At 34.1% G+C, this 17659-nt stretch overlaps 1 protein-coding gene across 2 annotated transcripts in view; it reads right to left on the bottom strand.

Moving 5' to 3' along the window:
- Positions 1-1935: 1935 nt before the first annotated feature.
- The window catches only part of LOC129893986 (protein TOPLESS-like), a 39561-nt gene continuing 23837 nt past the window's right edge, over positions 1936-17659 (bottom strand). Inside the window, exons 3-10 of one of the 2 annotated variants that reach the window (XM_055969462.1) lie at positions 5791-5928; positions 4699-4809; positions 4442-4621; positions 4235-4363; positions 4025-4120; positions 3279-3461; positions 3031-3197; positions 1936-2405 (exon numbers count right to left, since the gene is read on the bottom strand). In XM_055969462.1, coding sequence (XP_055825437.1) covers positions 2219-2405; positions 3031-3197; positions 3279-3461; positions 4025-4120; positions 4235-4363; positions 4442-4621; positions 4699-4809; positions 5791-5928 — 1191 coding nt within the window. In that variant the 3' untranslated portion in view covers positions 1936-2218. Of the gene's footprint in view, positions 2409-3030; positions 3198-3278; positions 3462-4024; positions 4121-4234; positions 4364-4441; positions 4622-4698; positions 4810-5790; positions 5929-17659 lie in introns of both variants that reach the window. The other variant, XM_055969461.1, reaches the window with a different exon arrangement.

Here is a 17659-nt window from a genome sequence, read left to right on the forward strand (position 1 = left end):
TAGGATTGAACTCTTTTTTTTAAGAAATAAAAATAAAATAATTAAGAGAAAATTATTAAAATCACAATCTTATTTATTAAATTAATTAGTAAATATATTCTTTGTGATACTCCATCAGTATGTTGATACCATGTCGGTATCATATAGAACTGAGCGCTTAATCCTCTGTGATACTTCATCGGTATATGATACCCTATCGGTATCATGTGCGAATTTAAAAATAACTAAGAAGGTACCGGGGTAATTAGTTTGGTCAAAGGGGTATATAAAGGAATTATTTAGGGAAGGGGTATGGAGTGGTAAATAGTTTGTTTAAAGGGTCTATTTTGTATAGTTTTCCCTTTTTTTAATTGTATTCTGTTAGCCAGCTACATTATACCGGGGTTTTCTTTAGTTCTTCCTCCCTTTGTATATTCCATGCAGCTATATCAATGGATGTACCAATCTCGTGGTGGCTTTAAGAATTTTTCAGAACCATACTCCCCTTACCCCTTTAGTGGACAGTAGTTGCTGTCTAAAACTTTTTTATTTCTGAATTTCTAATGGAAGTGACTTTGTCTGCACTGAAATGCAGGGTTGACACAGCTGGTGTCTGAATGTTTCAAATTCTCGCCCAACAAGTATGGGGTTGCAACATTTGAAGCAACTCAAGAACTTGAAATCGTGCAAGGAAACTGCAAATGACATCAGGTAACTCCAGTCAACTGAGCTCCCAAATCTGGTGAACTACAGGCCTGAATAGATAATGCAAGGATACTTGTTTTGACCACCTTGTCAGTGCTGGGGAACTACTGTACATAGATCAACAATAAATCATGTTATTTTATGAATTGTAAATAATTTGTCTATTTGAAGATTTGGCTAGATGTCATTCTTCTGTGTATCTTGGTCGATCTTTTCATCATGCCATAGATGAAGCTTTCTCTCGTATTGGGCACTTCAGTATGAGGGAAAGTGTAGATAAGCTTTCTTGGCACTGGGGTTAGGTAAATAGATTTTGTACATATTTGTAAGAAACAGCAACCACTTCTGTTAAAAAAAAAAGCAACCACTTCTGAATTCTGAATTGGTGTTGCGCCATCATGTTACTTCGGCGGTTCTGGTCAGGTTTTGACTTTAGTAAGCTTTCGTGTTCGGCTAAGGCTCAGATATGGAAACGATTATTTCCTTGGCAAGTGGAAGAACAATTTCATGAAATGCTTGGCTTTTGTACCATTTCTGTTGCTTATGAAAAGTTACCTAAGGAATTTTGTTTGGATAAATATCCTATGGTTGCGTTTTTGTGCTTTATTCTTGGTTCAGCAGTCAGTTGTGGGTTCAATCTTGTATGACATGCTATTCTCGATGTTACTATACATAATTTAAATACAATATCATCTACCAACGAGATGCACCAGAAAATCTCATTTTGTACACTTCAATTTCTCACACTTGTGCATGATTTTTTCGTACACCTTTTACGGCATTTATATATTGATATCAAAACATTCCTTTATATATTTTTTTCAATCGTCTTATCAACAAACTAACTTATGTTATAGATTCATAAGCCAAAAAATTAGAACTAGTTTCCTGTTACTCTAGAAATGTCCATTGTCTAATACTCCATTACTATTCTCCAAGTTTCATCATCTATATCATTAGTTCACCTTCCCACGACCAGCGAAGAGCTCAGATTTGGCATGATCCAAATCAGAGAATCAGGCTCTTTTTGTGTATTCAATTGAACCAGCGTCATTTCTAGGCAAAAATGATTTAAAAAATCATGAGTACTGTCAGAAACAACACACTTTGTGTTCATAATAACTTGAGGTTGAGAAGATGTCACGGGTCAAAGGGACTCACCCTTAAAATGAGGTGAGACTTACCAAAATCCAACTCAAGAATCACTCGAATTAGGAAGCTGATAGGAGGAATTGTTGGAGAGCACTGAGCTAAATTATGTTCTGTAGTAAATAGATTACCACAAACGAAAGCATAATAAAAAGGGCAGCCCGGTGCACTAAGGCCCCCACTATGCGCAGGGTCCGGGAAAGGGCCAGACCACAAGGGCCAAAGCATAATGTTGGTGTAAAAACCAAGTCAAGATGTTAAGCTGTAACTAGTACACTGCATGTTTTGACCAGTCTGAAACTGAAATTTGGGTAAGATCTAACTAAACAAGACACAAGACTGTCTGCTAATGGCTTCTTTGTCATCTTGGTGCTTGATCGGAGCCTTAAGCTCCAATAGATGGAGCAGATGGCCAACCATTTGCAAAACCATTTTCAAGTGGTGGAGGGACACCCCATTTGCCTTCAGATTCAAGTGGTTCGAAAACATGAACACCACCATCAGACATACCTAATGCAAACTGGTTTGGATCTTCTGGATGTGCTGCAACTACAATTGGGTGGATATTTGAACTGCTGCAGAAAAATGACAAGGTTATTAAAAAATTACTTCAAATATCAGAGATGAAATCTGTTTGGTGAATTGATCATGTATCCTCACATTACTTCTTGAGGATATCAGACACATAAATTTACTTATTGGATGGACATGGGGATGCAGAGAAGTTGCAAAAATCAAACGCCTTAAACATAGTACTCAGAGGGATATTCCAGTGATGCTAGAAATGTTAATTCTACCAATCAGATGCCCCACTTCATTCTACTAACATGCTTTTACAAATACATGATTGCAAAATGAAATTCTTTCGAAACATTTCATCTCAATTTTTTAAAGAAAGATGGTCTAGGATAGTGACTTGTAAGTCCTCTAGTATGCATTAAATGTACGTTACGTTCAAACATAGCGATGCATTGGTTGATATATTTGTACCAATGGCCAAGTTAGGGTTTTTTTACCATTTCCGTGATAAGTTGCAGTTCATACTACAGGACTGGATGTTGTTCTGAGACCGATTTCACTATTCTAGGTCATGAAAGTCTAACTATGAGAAAAATGACGTTTTCTTTGTCTTCAATAGTGGATTGCAGAGTATCTTAAATTAAAGCAGTAAACAAGTTAGCAGGCAGGAAAAATTACCTAATACTGGGTGATAGATAAGCTGAAGGAATAATACGGCATTGCATATGGAGGTGCCCTGCAGTGAATACGCACACAGTTGCATCCAAGAAACTGGCATATATCAGCTGGCTATCACACGAGAATGTCACATGAGAAATTGGGGCAGCATGACCACGCGGAACCCACTGTAGAAGAAGATATAATGTATTAGTTGTTGAGATCTGACGGCATTATTAACCAACTGTAATCGGGGAGAGAGGAGTTACCTGCTTTAAACATTCCAACATTGTTGTTTCATATATTGCAATCTGTGCCTCATGCACAACCAGGAAATGAGTTTGATCCTGATGAAATTGTACTCTGGTATCTGATTGAGATATTGATCGCCCGCATAGCTGCAAGGATGTAGCCCTCTGGATTTCCCACCCAACGGTGCTCCATACACACAGCTGTACAAAAGCAGATAATCTTGATGAATACAAAAGGATAAAAGCAAAGAGAAATATAAATAATTACCCCTTTAAAGAGTGTCAGAAATGCAGAATGTAACATTTTATAGATTAATGATCATTTGAGATGGAGATTATGCAAAAGGAGATGACCTGCAATATAATCTGCTCATCTGTTGGCTATAAAGTTTAAATTTTGGTGTCTTCCAAAATGCTTGAAACACTTCTAAAAGAACAACTTCATGTATGATTTTTCGAAATTTTCAAAACAATCAGAATTCATTCAGCTTTTATTTAGAGCATGAAATGATCTTATTCTTCATCTACCGTTATCATCATCAAATATGACATGCAGTCAAATTACTTCTAATTCCCACGCCTATTCGATTGGCTTAACATTGAATGGGATGGAAAACAAATGATGCACTATATACAAAATCGTTAGGAGAGAAAATGCAATCTATCATACACGTATTTTCCACATTAATCATGAGAATAGTTTAACAAAACACTGAGAAGTAAGTCCAATACTACATGATAGCCAAGCACATCAAATCATTAACCTGAGAATCAGCTCCTGAGGAAACTAGCACATTGAGCACATGAGAGAAGGCGAGGCCAGTTATCCGTTTAGAGTGGCCTCTAAGCTTGCTTCTAACCTTCATCAAGAGACAGACATCTAGTCAATAACGATATATGGCAACTGGCTCAAAAACATGAAATTGTGATGACTGCCAATAACAACAAAAACTTCTTGTTTATCTTTATCATACCTCACCCACTTGGACGTTACATATCTGGATGGTAGAATCATTCATGCCAATAGCGATAATATTGTTATCTTGAGGATAAAACGCAACATAAGTTGCTGCTGGAGGTGGAGGCATGAAAGTTATCATTGTCTGCATCCATAAGAAAATAATTCAGCACAGGATCTTTGAGTAAAGAGTAGAAATAAAAAGAAGACGATCTTGCTATACCCTGAATGTCATCATGTTGAACAAGGATATCTTTCCACCAGATGCTGACATCAAATACCAGTCATTCTTGGACAAATCAAAGCAGGAGACAGCTTCCTCATGATTTGGTTCGTGCACATCATTTATCATTAAGATGCCACTTGAAGGTAGCCACAATTGAGGTGAAACACTGGTTGTTGCCTAAACAAAGATTGACACGATTCTCAAATCACATTTGTACAAAATGGAGGAAAGCCACGATTTTGGTGTCCATTTACCTTGCCACTTGAATTGTGTTCGTTTCTTTGCCACTTCCAAAGCAGGTTAATAGCATTTGATGCTAATGCTAAGATGGCATTACCAGAGTTCGTATATATTAACCTAGATATCTGGAGTAAGCAAATTGAATCAAAATCAGAAACTGTATCATCAAAACTAATACAGTTGAAACAAAGCAGGGAAGAAATATTGACAACTAAACAAACTCTCCATCTAAGTATTGCTTCCTAGTAAGAATTCACTGTGAAATTTTCTGTTAAATATCTGATTACAATGCCCTCACATTCATGGCTACAATTCAGTAGAAAGCACTTAAGACGTGAACTTGAAATACCAAGCAGACGTGTAATTCCTATTGCTAGTCCAAAGTTGGACACTATTAAAGTTGTCAAATCATTGAACACAAACTTTAGAGGCCTTTTGCTATGATCTAGACAATCTTGAAGGATAAAGACAGAAGGATCTCTGACAGTGCAGAAAGTGATACTTGAACATCGACTCTTCTTTACTATAAGTTGAAAAATCTATTAGGGAAACGAAAAGAGACTAAAACACGTAATGTATAGGTGCTAGACCTCGTTTAGGAGGCCTTCAGCCTCCCATGACGTTCTGAATGATCACCTTTTTTGGAATTTTAATTTCACTGCAATAGAATCACATCCGGTGACCAAGATAAAGAAAAGAGACGACGCGCAATAAAGAGCCCTTCCCTCCCAAACAGGAGGAGAACTCATATCTTCGTATGGAAAGAGAAGCACAACACTGCTGGATCATATGGTTCCTTCCACTCAATTTAACACTAACAATTTTATTTGCTGATGGCATGTTGTGATGTCACACGCCTTGATCATGCCATATTGTGCACAAAAGCGTTGTGAGCAACATTAAAGTTTACAACATTAAAACCTGAAGGAAAACGAGCTATGGCTTAATGTGCATCAGTTTGTATGTTCAATGGAAAAGTCTGATATCTCATTTTATACATGAATAATCCGCAATCAGTATGTTCAATGGAAAAGTTTCAAAGTCTTGAAAATGTGATAAGAAACACAATTAGATATTTCATGAATCAAGAGGCATGGGGATTCTACCTTAGTCACTTCAAGATTCTCAGGAAGCTTCAAGGACCGGCACTGTGATGATTCACTAATTTCCGTGAGCTTCCATATCGTGGATTTGTCATTAGGCTCTTCAGTAATCCAGGGTCTTACATTTCTTGCATCTCCATTCTTACAAAGTCAATAGGATGTAAAATAAATATTAGTAGATGATATTGACAAGAAAAGCAGGCAAGACTTCTTGGTGTGTCCTCCACTTTAAAACCTAATGAGTATCTATTTATCTATCTATCTTATTCTATAAGTAGGAAGCCTCAAACATAAAAGATACAATAACAACAACAACATACCCAGTGCAATCCCAAAAGAGGGGTCTTGGGAGGGTAAGATGTTCGTGACCTTATCCCTACCTTTATGGGGTAGAGAGGTTTCCGATAGACTATTGGCTCAAAAGAAAAGTGGAATTCGAAGCACGATTATAAGAAAAGAAGAGAGCAAAAGAGATACAAAGCATATAGAGCGCATATAATAATAAACACTAAATAACAAAGAAAATATATAATTACAAATAAGGAAATGAAATACAGTAATTATTGTTAGACAAGAAAACCCAAGAAATTGAAAAGGAAAAAGAAGTTACATGAGAAGCCATTGATGGAATTAATTCAACAGGCTTAAAGTTCAATTTGGAACCCTAATGTTGTTGAAGAATGGGGAGGCTTCAAGTGGTAGGAATTCCCTTAAAAGTTAAAAGTTAAAAGTTAAAAGACCAAAATAGCCATCAAAAGTTGACTGACGGTTTTTCCCTTCGTGCAAGCATTATTACAATTACCTTTTTATGCAAATATACATTGTAAGAATCACACGGATAAGTTCATAATTTGAACTTTTGATTTACTTTGTCAAAAAAAAATATAATAAGTGTTTATATTAGTTATTATTATACCAGTAATCTTACATGCCTTTTTTTATCTCCAAATCGGAAATCGTAATGAATACAAAAATGAATTGTTTCATCCGTTCAAGAAAGTCATTATATACCAACTTAAATTGCTAGTAATTTACAACAACAACATGCCTAGTGAAATCTAACTCGTTGGGGTCTGAGGAGGGTAGAATGTATTTAGACCTTACCCACTACTTCCTTGAGATAGATAGGCTGTTTGTGAAAGACCCTCAGCTCAAGAAGAAAAAAAACAATGAAGAAAGCATAACAGTTAATAAGGAAAGCAATGTAAAATCTACAAGAAAGAAACAGTAACAACAACAAACAATGTGATAATTAAAACTCAATAAACGATATAAGGGAAGAACTATAAGGATACGACTAGTACTACGCAACAACCTTCGCAAGGCAAGACAACACTTTACCCCTATTAACCTTCTATCATAATACGCGACCTCCACTCTTTCTTATCTAAAGTCATGTCTTAGGTAATATAAAGTTACGCCATGTCCTATCTAATTACCTCTTCTCAATACTTCTTAGGCCGACCTTTACCCTCCACATACCCCTACAACCAACCTCTCGCACATCCTCACTGGAGCCTCAGCACATTTCCTCTTCACATATTCAAACCATCTCAGACTCGCTTCCCTCATCTTGTCCGCCATAGAGGCCACTCCCACCTTCTCCTAAATAACCTTATTTCTAATTTTGGTTCTCCTAGTATGCTCACACATCCATTTCAACATCCTTATCTTCACAATATGCATCTTCTAAACATGTGAGTTCTTGACTAGAACTTACCTTCAATTTTAAGTGGTACCTTCTTATCACACCAGGCTCTAGAGGCAAGCCTCTATTTCATCTATGCCACCCTAATGTGATATGTGATATCATCATCAATGTCCCTACTGTTGTGGAAACCAAATATATAGAGAGTGATGAAATCACAACTACTATACCTAAAGACAACTAATAAATAGTAAATGAGACAACAATAAAAAGAACACCAGAAATTTACGAGGTTGAGCAAAAGTTTATTTTCTTTTGCTTAATCCTCGGACACAACCAACTAATATTTATTTCACTCCAAAAGAATACAAGTGAAATACTACAAGAGAGAAAGAAGATTAAATGCCTTAGAAGATGAGAAGGCTTACAAATGAACCAAGAGCTACCTATTTATAGGAATGAAATCTTCCTATTGATGTCATCCATGACATCGCTATAGGTTAAAATATCAAGGTTTATCTTGTGAAACCATTTAATAGTTTACCAATATTTCAACTACAAATATTCTACCTTGACGTTTTATACCAAAGAAGAATTATCTTCCTATCAAATATTCTAATTAATTCATCTAGAATCTTGTCAAATGTAACACCTACTAGCCTAGATTATAGACCCAAGATGCTTAAAGCTTTCTCTTTTGAGAATAGTCTGTGTAGCAAGCCTTACTTTCACATCCTCTTCATCCACCGCCATATTGAATTTGCACTCCAAATATTCTGTTTTGGTCCTACTTAACCTGAACCCTTTGGATTCCGGGGTTTGTCTCCAAACTTCCAACCTAGCATTAAATTTGTCCCATGTCTTAACATTGACTACTATGTCGTCTGCAAATAATATACATCATAGAAACCCCCCCCCCCCCGAATCGACCGCGTAATTCATTTATCACCAAGGCAAATAGGAAAGGGCTAACAACTGATCCTTAGTGCAGCCCCATCTTAATTGGGAAGTACTCTGAGTCTAGTCCCACCGTTCTAACTGGAAATCCCCTAATATAAACCATCGAGATACTTCTTGCCTCCAAGCACCTCCAAGAGGACATCCCTTGGCACTTTGTCATATGCTTTTTCAAGGTCAACAAACACCATATGTAAGTCCCTCTTCCAATCTCTATATTTCTCCACTAATCTTCGCATAAGATGGATAACTTCAGTAGTCGACCGCCCAGGCATGAATCCAAATTGATTCTCGAAAACTGCTAATAACTACTTATTTCGTTTAATATGAGAGGAAATGATCAGCTTTTATAATTGGATTTTAAACCAATACGATCTATAAGCATTACCTTTAAAAGTTTACTTTTATCTAAATTTGATGCATCTCACAATTGATATTAAGAACATGGAGGAAAGAGAAGTAGGTAGTAATATAGAAACTTTCCTGAATAAACAACGAAGGAATGCCATTAAAGATGTTTTTTTCATTTTCTTCTATGTTAATTCCTAGTAGTATTACCAGCAAATATTGTGGTGGGCTGACAAGTACCCCTCCACCATTAAATTAATAGCAAATATTAAGTAGGAAAAAAATATATCCACGTAGGTTGTAGGTGTCACGCAGGATACTAAGAGTGGGGACATGAAACTTAATACCCCCATGGGAAAATATGTGTTCAACATCGGATGGCAAGGGAAAATATATCAAAATAGTATGATAAAGGGTAAATAAAACCTTTTTTAGAGTACAAGGGGAAATATAAGTATATAACCATTTTCTGTTTTTGTAATTCAACTTAGTGTTAGCAAATATTTATTTGTCTCTTTAAGTGTATGTCCGATTTTTTTCTGCTCTCTTAATTAGTATATACCCCACAGAAGTTAAGCACACCTCTTAGCTATTTGCTTTGTTCACTTGCTTCATATTAAGTTCATATATAATATAAGCATAATAAGGAAACGATCAATAATGCCAATTGCAGCCTGCAGGAGAAGTTTCATGAGACTGAAGAAGCAACTAGAAGATGAATGAATGAACTGAAGATAAATGAAGGTAGTGATTACAAACAAAAAAGGGCCGAGAAGAAATCTTCTTATGGTGAATGTATTTTTGGTTCACAAGGAATCATGAAATACACAATGTTTTTGTTGTTGGCTTTTTATCTCTGATGGTTTCTACTTTTGTTATTTGGTAAAAATGTTTCCTCTTGCAGTTACTTCATCATTTGTAGTTTGTATGTCCTTTAAACAATTTTATTGTATGTTCCATTCACAATCACGACCATTACTAAAACTATATCTCTCTTCTTCTTCTTTTGAAACGACTAAAACTGTATCTTATTTTTGAGCTATTTACTTCTTTTTTTGTATATTCTTGAAGTTTAAGGATTTTTACATGATATCCCCTCGTGTTTTCTTGATTCTAAGATTAGGAGAAGAGGTTAAAAAAAATCAATGTAATTTACAGGTAGATATCGTTTGGACTTGTAAAGATATCATTAATGTTTTTAATTTCAATAATTGTTAACTATATGTTTATCATAAATTACTAACACTTCTTTGCATATGTGTACTATTAACTCGACGAAGTCTATTAAGCATTCTAAGGAAGAAATATGTTAGTTTAATTTCTGTTAAGGTAAGGTCTGCGTACATCTTACCCTCCTCAGACCCCACTTTGTGGGATTACATTGGGTATTGTTGTCGTTGTTGTAACTTTTAATTTTGAGGCATCCTACTTATAGTATAAGATAAATAGATTACATAATAGATACTTATTATGTTAGAGGACACAACACGAAGTCTTGCCTGCTTTTCATGTCAATATCATCTACGAATGGCCGAACACATAGATAGGCCCTTGAACTTGGTTGATTTTTCCTCTCAGGCACCTCAACTATGTTTCCTTCCTATTGAACTCCTGAACCATACATAATTTGTACCTTTTAAACATTATTGCTGACATTACATAAAACGTTTTATCACGTTTTAAGAGCAAGTGAAAGGATTTACAAGGGCTGATGTGGAATCCATTTTGAGATGTAACGGTCTTCCTTTTCATGTGCTCTTCAAACGTAATAACACATTTAATGGATTCCACATCAGCCCCTTACATCCCAAAATAGATTCCACATCAACCCATTTAAATCTTTTTCACACGTTCTTCAAACGTGATAAAATGTTTTATGCAATGTCAGCAATGAATGTTTAAAAGGTATAATTTATATATGGTTAAGGGGTTCAATAAGAAGGCAGCATAGTTGAGGTGCCTAAAAGGAAAAACCAACCAAGTTCAAGGGTCTATATATGTGTTCAGCCTCTACTAATATATATTTTACATCCTATTGGCTTTGTAAGAATGGAGATGCAAGAAATGTAAGACCCCGGTTTAATGAAGAGCCTAATGACAAATCCAAGATAGGGAAGCTCACTGAAATTAGTGAATCATCACAATGTGGGTCCTTGAAGCTTCCTGAGAATATGAGGAGTTACTAAGGTATAATCCCCATGTCTCTTGATTCATGAAATATCTAATTGTGTGTTATCTCATTATCAAGACCTGGAAACTTTTCCATTGAACATACTATAGGTTGCATGATATTAAAGCAAAGGACACCGGGTCATGTTTGTGTAAAGAAAAAATGGAACCTTAAGATTTGCCAAAATCTTTATCCCATTTTCATTATCAGAAACAGCCTAATTAGAGGGGTTGCCATGAATAATTTACAGATATAAAAAGCAGTTAGAATATAGTGTACAATACCACAATTTTCTCAGTGAAACTCAAAATAAAACTTACTGGAAGACCTTAATACTTATATGGAGTTAAACATGGTCCATATCCAAGAATTTGATTGAGAAATCATCAACAGCTGCCAAAAATGGATTTCTAGTTGTATCAAATTGCTGTTTTCCGAAACCCTAGATTGTAAGTAAATAATTTGTATATTGAAGATTTGGGTAGATGTCATTCTTGCGTGTATGTTGGTCCGTCATGCCATAGATGAAGCCTTCTCTCGTATTGAGCAATAAAATTCTGAATTGGTGTTGCGCCATCAGGCGATTTTCATAAGGTTAAGATATGAAAATAAATAGATTATTTTTCCACGCAATTTCATGAAATGCTTGGCTTGGCTTTTGTACCGTTTCTTTGCTTTTGGATTACCGTTTGAATTGATTTGTAAGTTGTTTATAAGTTAGATTTTTTTTTTAAGTGTTTGTCTGATTAATTTAAAGTTATTTTATATTTAAAATAAGTTTAAAAAATAATTAGATCTGTTTGGCTTAATTTATCTAAAACATCCTATAAACTGAAAACAGCTTATAAGCCAAAAAAATAAGTTAAGTCAAACATGAATTTAGTTCACCCTAATTTGGAAAAAAAATACAATTAGCCAATTTTTGAATAATAATTACAAATACATGACAACACTAAGGGTTTGTTTGGAAAGCCATCAGGTAATTGAAATTGATGTAATCAATAGGGTAGTAATTACCAGCCTAGTAACTACACAACTTAGTAATTACGATGACATGTTTGTTTGTCACAATGTAATTGCAGTGTAATTACAAATGTATTATTTGGTTGGACAAGTATAATTACAAGGTTATATTAAATTTTTAAAATAAAAATTAATTATCTAAACTTAAAATTTATATTAGATAAATAAGGGTCTTTATAAATGATATTAAATTAAATATTTAAGATATATATTGACTTTTTTGAAAATATATTAATTAATAAACATACGTTCTTACTGATATTATAAAAAATAATTGATTTATATTTTTAAAAATTAATAAATTTTAATTAATTAATCATAGAAACTAAAAATACAAGATTTCTTCCAACATCATGAAATGCATGTTTGACAAATATATTAATATTATAAATATAATGTCATAAAATTATTAAAACATTTGATAAAAAGATGATCTATCAAGTCTAACTAAAAAATAAATGGCTTGGAATGTAAAATATCAAGTCAATACTACTAAAATAAATGAAACAAAAAATATAACATAAGTTCTAAATTCAAAATAAAATTTTAAACTCAATATTACTTTTGACATAAAATTATAATGTCATAAAATTATTAAAACATTTGACAAAAAGATGATCTATCAAGTCTAACTAAAAAATAAATGACTTGGAATGTAAAATATCAAGTCAATACTATTAAAATAAATGAAACTGAAAATATAACATAAGTTCTAAATTCAAAATAAAATTTTAAATAAAATATTACTTTTGTGTCAAATTTCAACATAACGTACATAAATATGATTTAAAAGAATAGAAAAATGTAAATCTGCAACTTTATTCAACAATTACTTCTTCTTTAATTTAAAATTTTGAATACTAGCAAAATTATGCTAATGAAAATAATAAATATAGAATTAAAAAAAGTAATATGAAAAATTGGATGGAATCACATGAAATAAAAGTTGAGAATGAGAAGGAAATGAAATTTAAATAATAAAAAATATATTTTAAAAAAATATTAGAATAATAAAAATAATAAGAATTTAAAAAATATTAATAAAAAATAAATTAAAGCAAAAAAAATAAAAATAGAAATAAAAGGAAGAAATTAAAAAGTAATCACCTTATAATTATACCATATAATTACACCAATTCACAGTCTTCCCTTGAGAATTGCAAAGTGTAATTACCCCCGCTAATTACACTTAATTACCTGATGACCAAGTAATTATATGATCAACCAAACATGCAAATAATGTAATTGCATCTAATTACACCAAATATAATTACTAAAATAGATTTCCATACGGGCCTTAAGTCATTATCAATTATGACACATATAATGTTAATTCAAATAGCAGATTCTAATATACATGAGAATCATATATATATATATATACAAAAAGTTTATACCATGAATATTTATATCATAAATTTATAATAATAATTTGACTTTGCTGCAAATTATATTTATACCATAAAAATAAGGAAAAATTACCTAAATACAAAACTTATTTTACATATTCTCTAAAATTTTCTACCATTTAAAAAAATTATAAAAATTCCTACTCTCTCCTATTCTCTGATACATTACTGCAGGCGATGTATCGGTCGCGTATAGTGATGGTTCTGACATCCTGATACATCACTAAATAATGTATCCGACCGATACATCACGTAAAGTAATATATCAAGACATCAGATATATCAATTTACGCGATGTTTCAATCGGACACATCATTTATGTGATATATCAGAACGTCTGATACATCACTTTATGCGATATATTGATCGGATACATCACTTTACGTGATGTATAAAAACATACGTGATATATCCGGAAGTGACCAAACAAAGGGATTTTGGGTAATTTTTAAAAAAATTCATAGAGTGTAATTGGGAAGAATCACTATGAGATTTAGGTAAAATTACTAAAAATAATATATTTTAGATATTAAGAATTTGCACCCTGTATTTTTGGATATAAATATTCATGGTATAAACTAGACACATTTTATTAAATTTATATAGAAGAAGTACAAAATTTGTAGGGGAGGAAATGATCGGTTTATATAATTGGATTTTAAATCAATACGATCTATAAGCATTATCTTTGAAAAGCTTACTTTCACAATCAGTATTTAGACAATGGAGGAAAGAGAAGTAACTGGTAATATAGGAACTTTCCTGAATAAACAACAAAAGAATGCCATAAAAATTGTTGTTTTCATTTTCTTTTATGTTAATTCCTATTAGTATTACCATGATTTATGACATGCATTGCATATTCTCCATACTTAGTACATTTCATGTACTAATGCATATTTTTGCCTATATTATTTCATAATATTGGTCACGATACTCCACCCATCCACGTGGCTAGTTCGGATTTCACTCGGAATTACTATTTTTCGTGAGAATTCCTGATTCAAAGGCGTAACCGCTATTTTATTTCTTCATGTTAAAACTATTTCACTTTCTTATGAGATGGGTGAGGTAGGGCTTGTCCCACGCCCCCCTCTAATTAGTAGAGGCAATTTCAGACTAGTATGATGTCTCCCGCACTTCAAATGTTATTCTTAGACTCTTCTTCTGTTTATTATCTATGATAAAGATTTATCTTTCATATTTTAGTTTACTTTCAATTTCATGTTATTCTTATGTCATGCTATGTATGCGTAGAGTCTTGGTTGGAGTTCCTCGGAATTCTAATAGCCGTGTCACGCTTCGGATCTAGTTTGGATCGTGAAAAACTTGGTATCACGATACAAGGTTAAAGTTCCTATGTTGTATGACATGTCGCGTCAAATAGGGTCTTGTTCATCAGTGTGAAGCACGCCACATCTATAAATAGGACGCTATGAGGCGTTTAAGAAATTTCACTTCTTTCATCATTCTTATGTCGTGCGATAGAGTTGAACTCCCTAAGTTTCCTTCTAATGATTGTTCTTTGTGATTATAGAATCATGCCTCCAATAAGAGTCTATGTCCAAAGGAATGCCAATGCTAATGTGAATGAGGATCAACAAGTTCCACAAGTTCCTAATGATCCTTTAGCTGAGCAAGTTTTTCATGCTAAATTTCGAGCGGCTTTCCAAGTGCTTTCCCAAGCTATGGTGGAACAAGTCAACCGTGAGGTGGTTTCTCCCTTGAACCCAAATATAGGCACGACGGCTACTCAAATTCGTGATTTCACAAAGATGAATCCCCCGGAGTACCATGGTTCAAAGGTGGACGAGAATTCACAAGAGTTCATTGAAGGGATTCATAAGATTGTTGACATCATGGAAATTAGACTCGTGGAAAAAGTGGACTTAGCCACATATCAACTGAAGGGTGTGGCCCAAATTTGGTTTGAACAATGAAAGGGTGAAAGAAGTAGGGATACGGGTCTCGTAGATTAAAAAGAGTTTAAAGATGCCTTTCTCGAGCGTTTATTCCCTCTTGAACTAAGGGAGGCCAAGATTCAAGAGTTCATCAATCGAAGGAAAGATAACATGAGCGTGAGAGAGTATGCCCTAAAATTCACTCAATTGTCAAAATATGCTTTGTTCATGGTTGCTAACTCTAGAGCTCGTATGAGAAAATTTGTTTTGGGTGTCTCGAACTTGGTGGTTAAAGAGTGTAGAAATGATAGACTGATCAAAGAAATGGATATCTCAAGCTTGATGACACATGTCAAAAAATTGAGGAAGAAGAGCTTAAGGAGAGTGCTAGGGGAGACTAAGAGGGCCTGGACCGATAGTGGTTCATAGTTTGTTAGTGCTCTAGTGTCTAAGCTCAACAAGGATAGACGTCCCTTCTCCACTTGTGACAAATGTGGTAAGAATCATCAAGGGGAGTGCATGGCAGAAAAGAATGGTTGCTATGGACGTGGTAAGATTGGACATAAGATGAGGAACTGTCTAGTAGTTTCGAGGAGAGGTAGGGAGATAGATAGGTCTAATTTTTTTGTTCGCCCTAATCAACAAGGCCAGAACAGGTTGTATGTCCTTCAGACTCGACAGGATAAGAAGGGTTCCCTTGATATAGGCACTGGTATGTTATGGATCTTTCAGTTTTGATGTTATTCGCATTATGGTTAAGTTTCCGTTTTAGATGAAGTATTAGCTCCTCATGTTCACTCCTTTAAATTCATGTGTTTCAATCATTCTCATGTTTTCGTATGCATGCATATTCATGAAACGAGTTTTAAAGTTATGTTTTAGCTTGGGGTTGATTACTCCTTGATTTATGCATTTTTATGTGGTGTTGCATTTATGTTAGGTTGTTAAAACTCCTTTCCTACTCTATTCATGCTAGATTAAGTCTCATTCGAGGATGAATATTTCTAAGGGAGAATATTATAAGACCTCAAAAGTTGGAAAGTCAAAAAGAAAAGCCAGAAAAGTTATTGATGAATGACCTATATGAGCCTCTATATGGACCGTACAAGTCTACACAGTCCGTGTAGGGCGATGGTGGAAACAAGAATTTTGGGACGGGAAAAGTTGGCATAACTTGGACGAGACCTTCTATGGACCATACAAGTTTACACAACCCGTAAAAGGCAACCGTAGAAAGGTATTCAAGGAGGTTGGGAACTATTTTTTTGAAAAGGGTCATACGAACGAGATTACGATACGTACAAATTTATACGAACTGTATAACCATCGTAAAAAAACTTGAAGTGATGATGTTCAGGGTGACCTTTAACAAAGACCTATATGGCCTGTCAACCTCTATACTACAATTAGACTTCTTTCGTACATGCCAGGAGTCCAGATTCCCTTCCCTTCCACGGACACTTATGTGGTCTGTGGTAAGTTGTACGGATCATATAGGGTCCGTTTAGGGGCCTTTTCAATTATTTTATAGGGGTATTTTGGTTTTTACCCACTCTTTTAACCTCTATATCAGGTCGTTTTGGAATTTGTTTCACAAACTATAAATACCCTAACCCTCCAAATTTGCCTCATTCACCTAAAATTCTCTAAGGTTCACAAGGATTACTCTCTCAAGGTTTTCTCCTCCTCCAAGCTAAGGTTTCAAGAACTCAAGTCTCCTTTTCAATTTCATATCTAAGGATCATCGAGGTATGTGGGAATTTCATTCACGGATCTTCTTCCATTCATGGAATCCCAAAGAATCTCCACCTTTTACTTTACAATTTCTTCTAAAATCCTAGGTATTTTCATGATTATGTATTAGGTTAAATTAATTATAATTTTATTCATTTTTAATGATCTTATTACTCATGGTTTCATCTTAATTACATATTTTCAAGATTTTTTACATGTACCCATACATTATGCTTATTTTAATTATGAGCTATGTTTTGAGAATATGCATGCATCATGATTATCACGAACTATGATTTAAGGATGCTTCTAGATGAAGTATCAATATGAATTTCATGAAAAGCTTATCATGATTAGGATAGTTAGATAAAGTATCTCTTTTGAATGAATTATGTTACGAATCATGATTTGTTAAAAGAGCTATTATTATGATTTACAGGTATTTTATGATGAACTTAGTATTACTAGATTCTTACTATCTTCAAAGCTTATGATCTATTATGTATGATATTTCATTGAGAGTTTACTTAGAACCAAGCAGACCTTGGGATAAAGGCTCACCCGTTAGTAGAGGCAGAGTTCTTTAAAAGTAATTCAATTATTCCATAACTACGTGCCACCATAAGAGAAAGGATCAACCATTGGGAGAGGCTTGATTCTTTAGAAAGGGTCACCCATTAGT

The sequence above is a fragment of the Solanum dulcamara genome, chromosome 7 (genome assembly GCF_947179165.1).
Source record: "Solanum dulcamara chromosome 7, daSolDulc1.2, whole genome shotgun sequence".
NCBI lineage: Eukaryota > Viridiplantae > Streptophyta > Magnoliopsida > Solanales > Solanaceae > Solanum > Solanum dulcamara.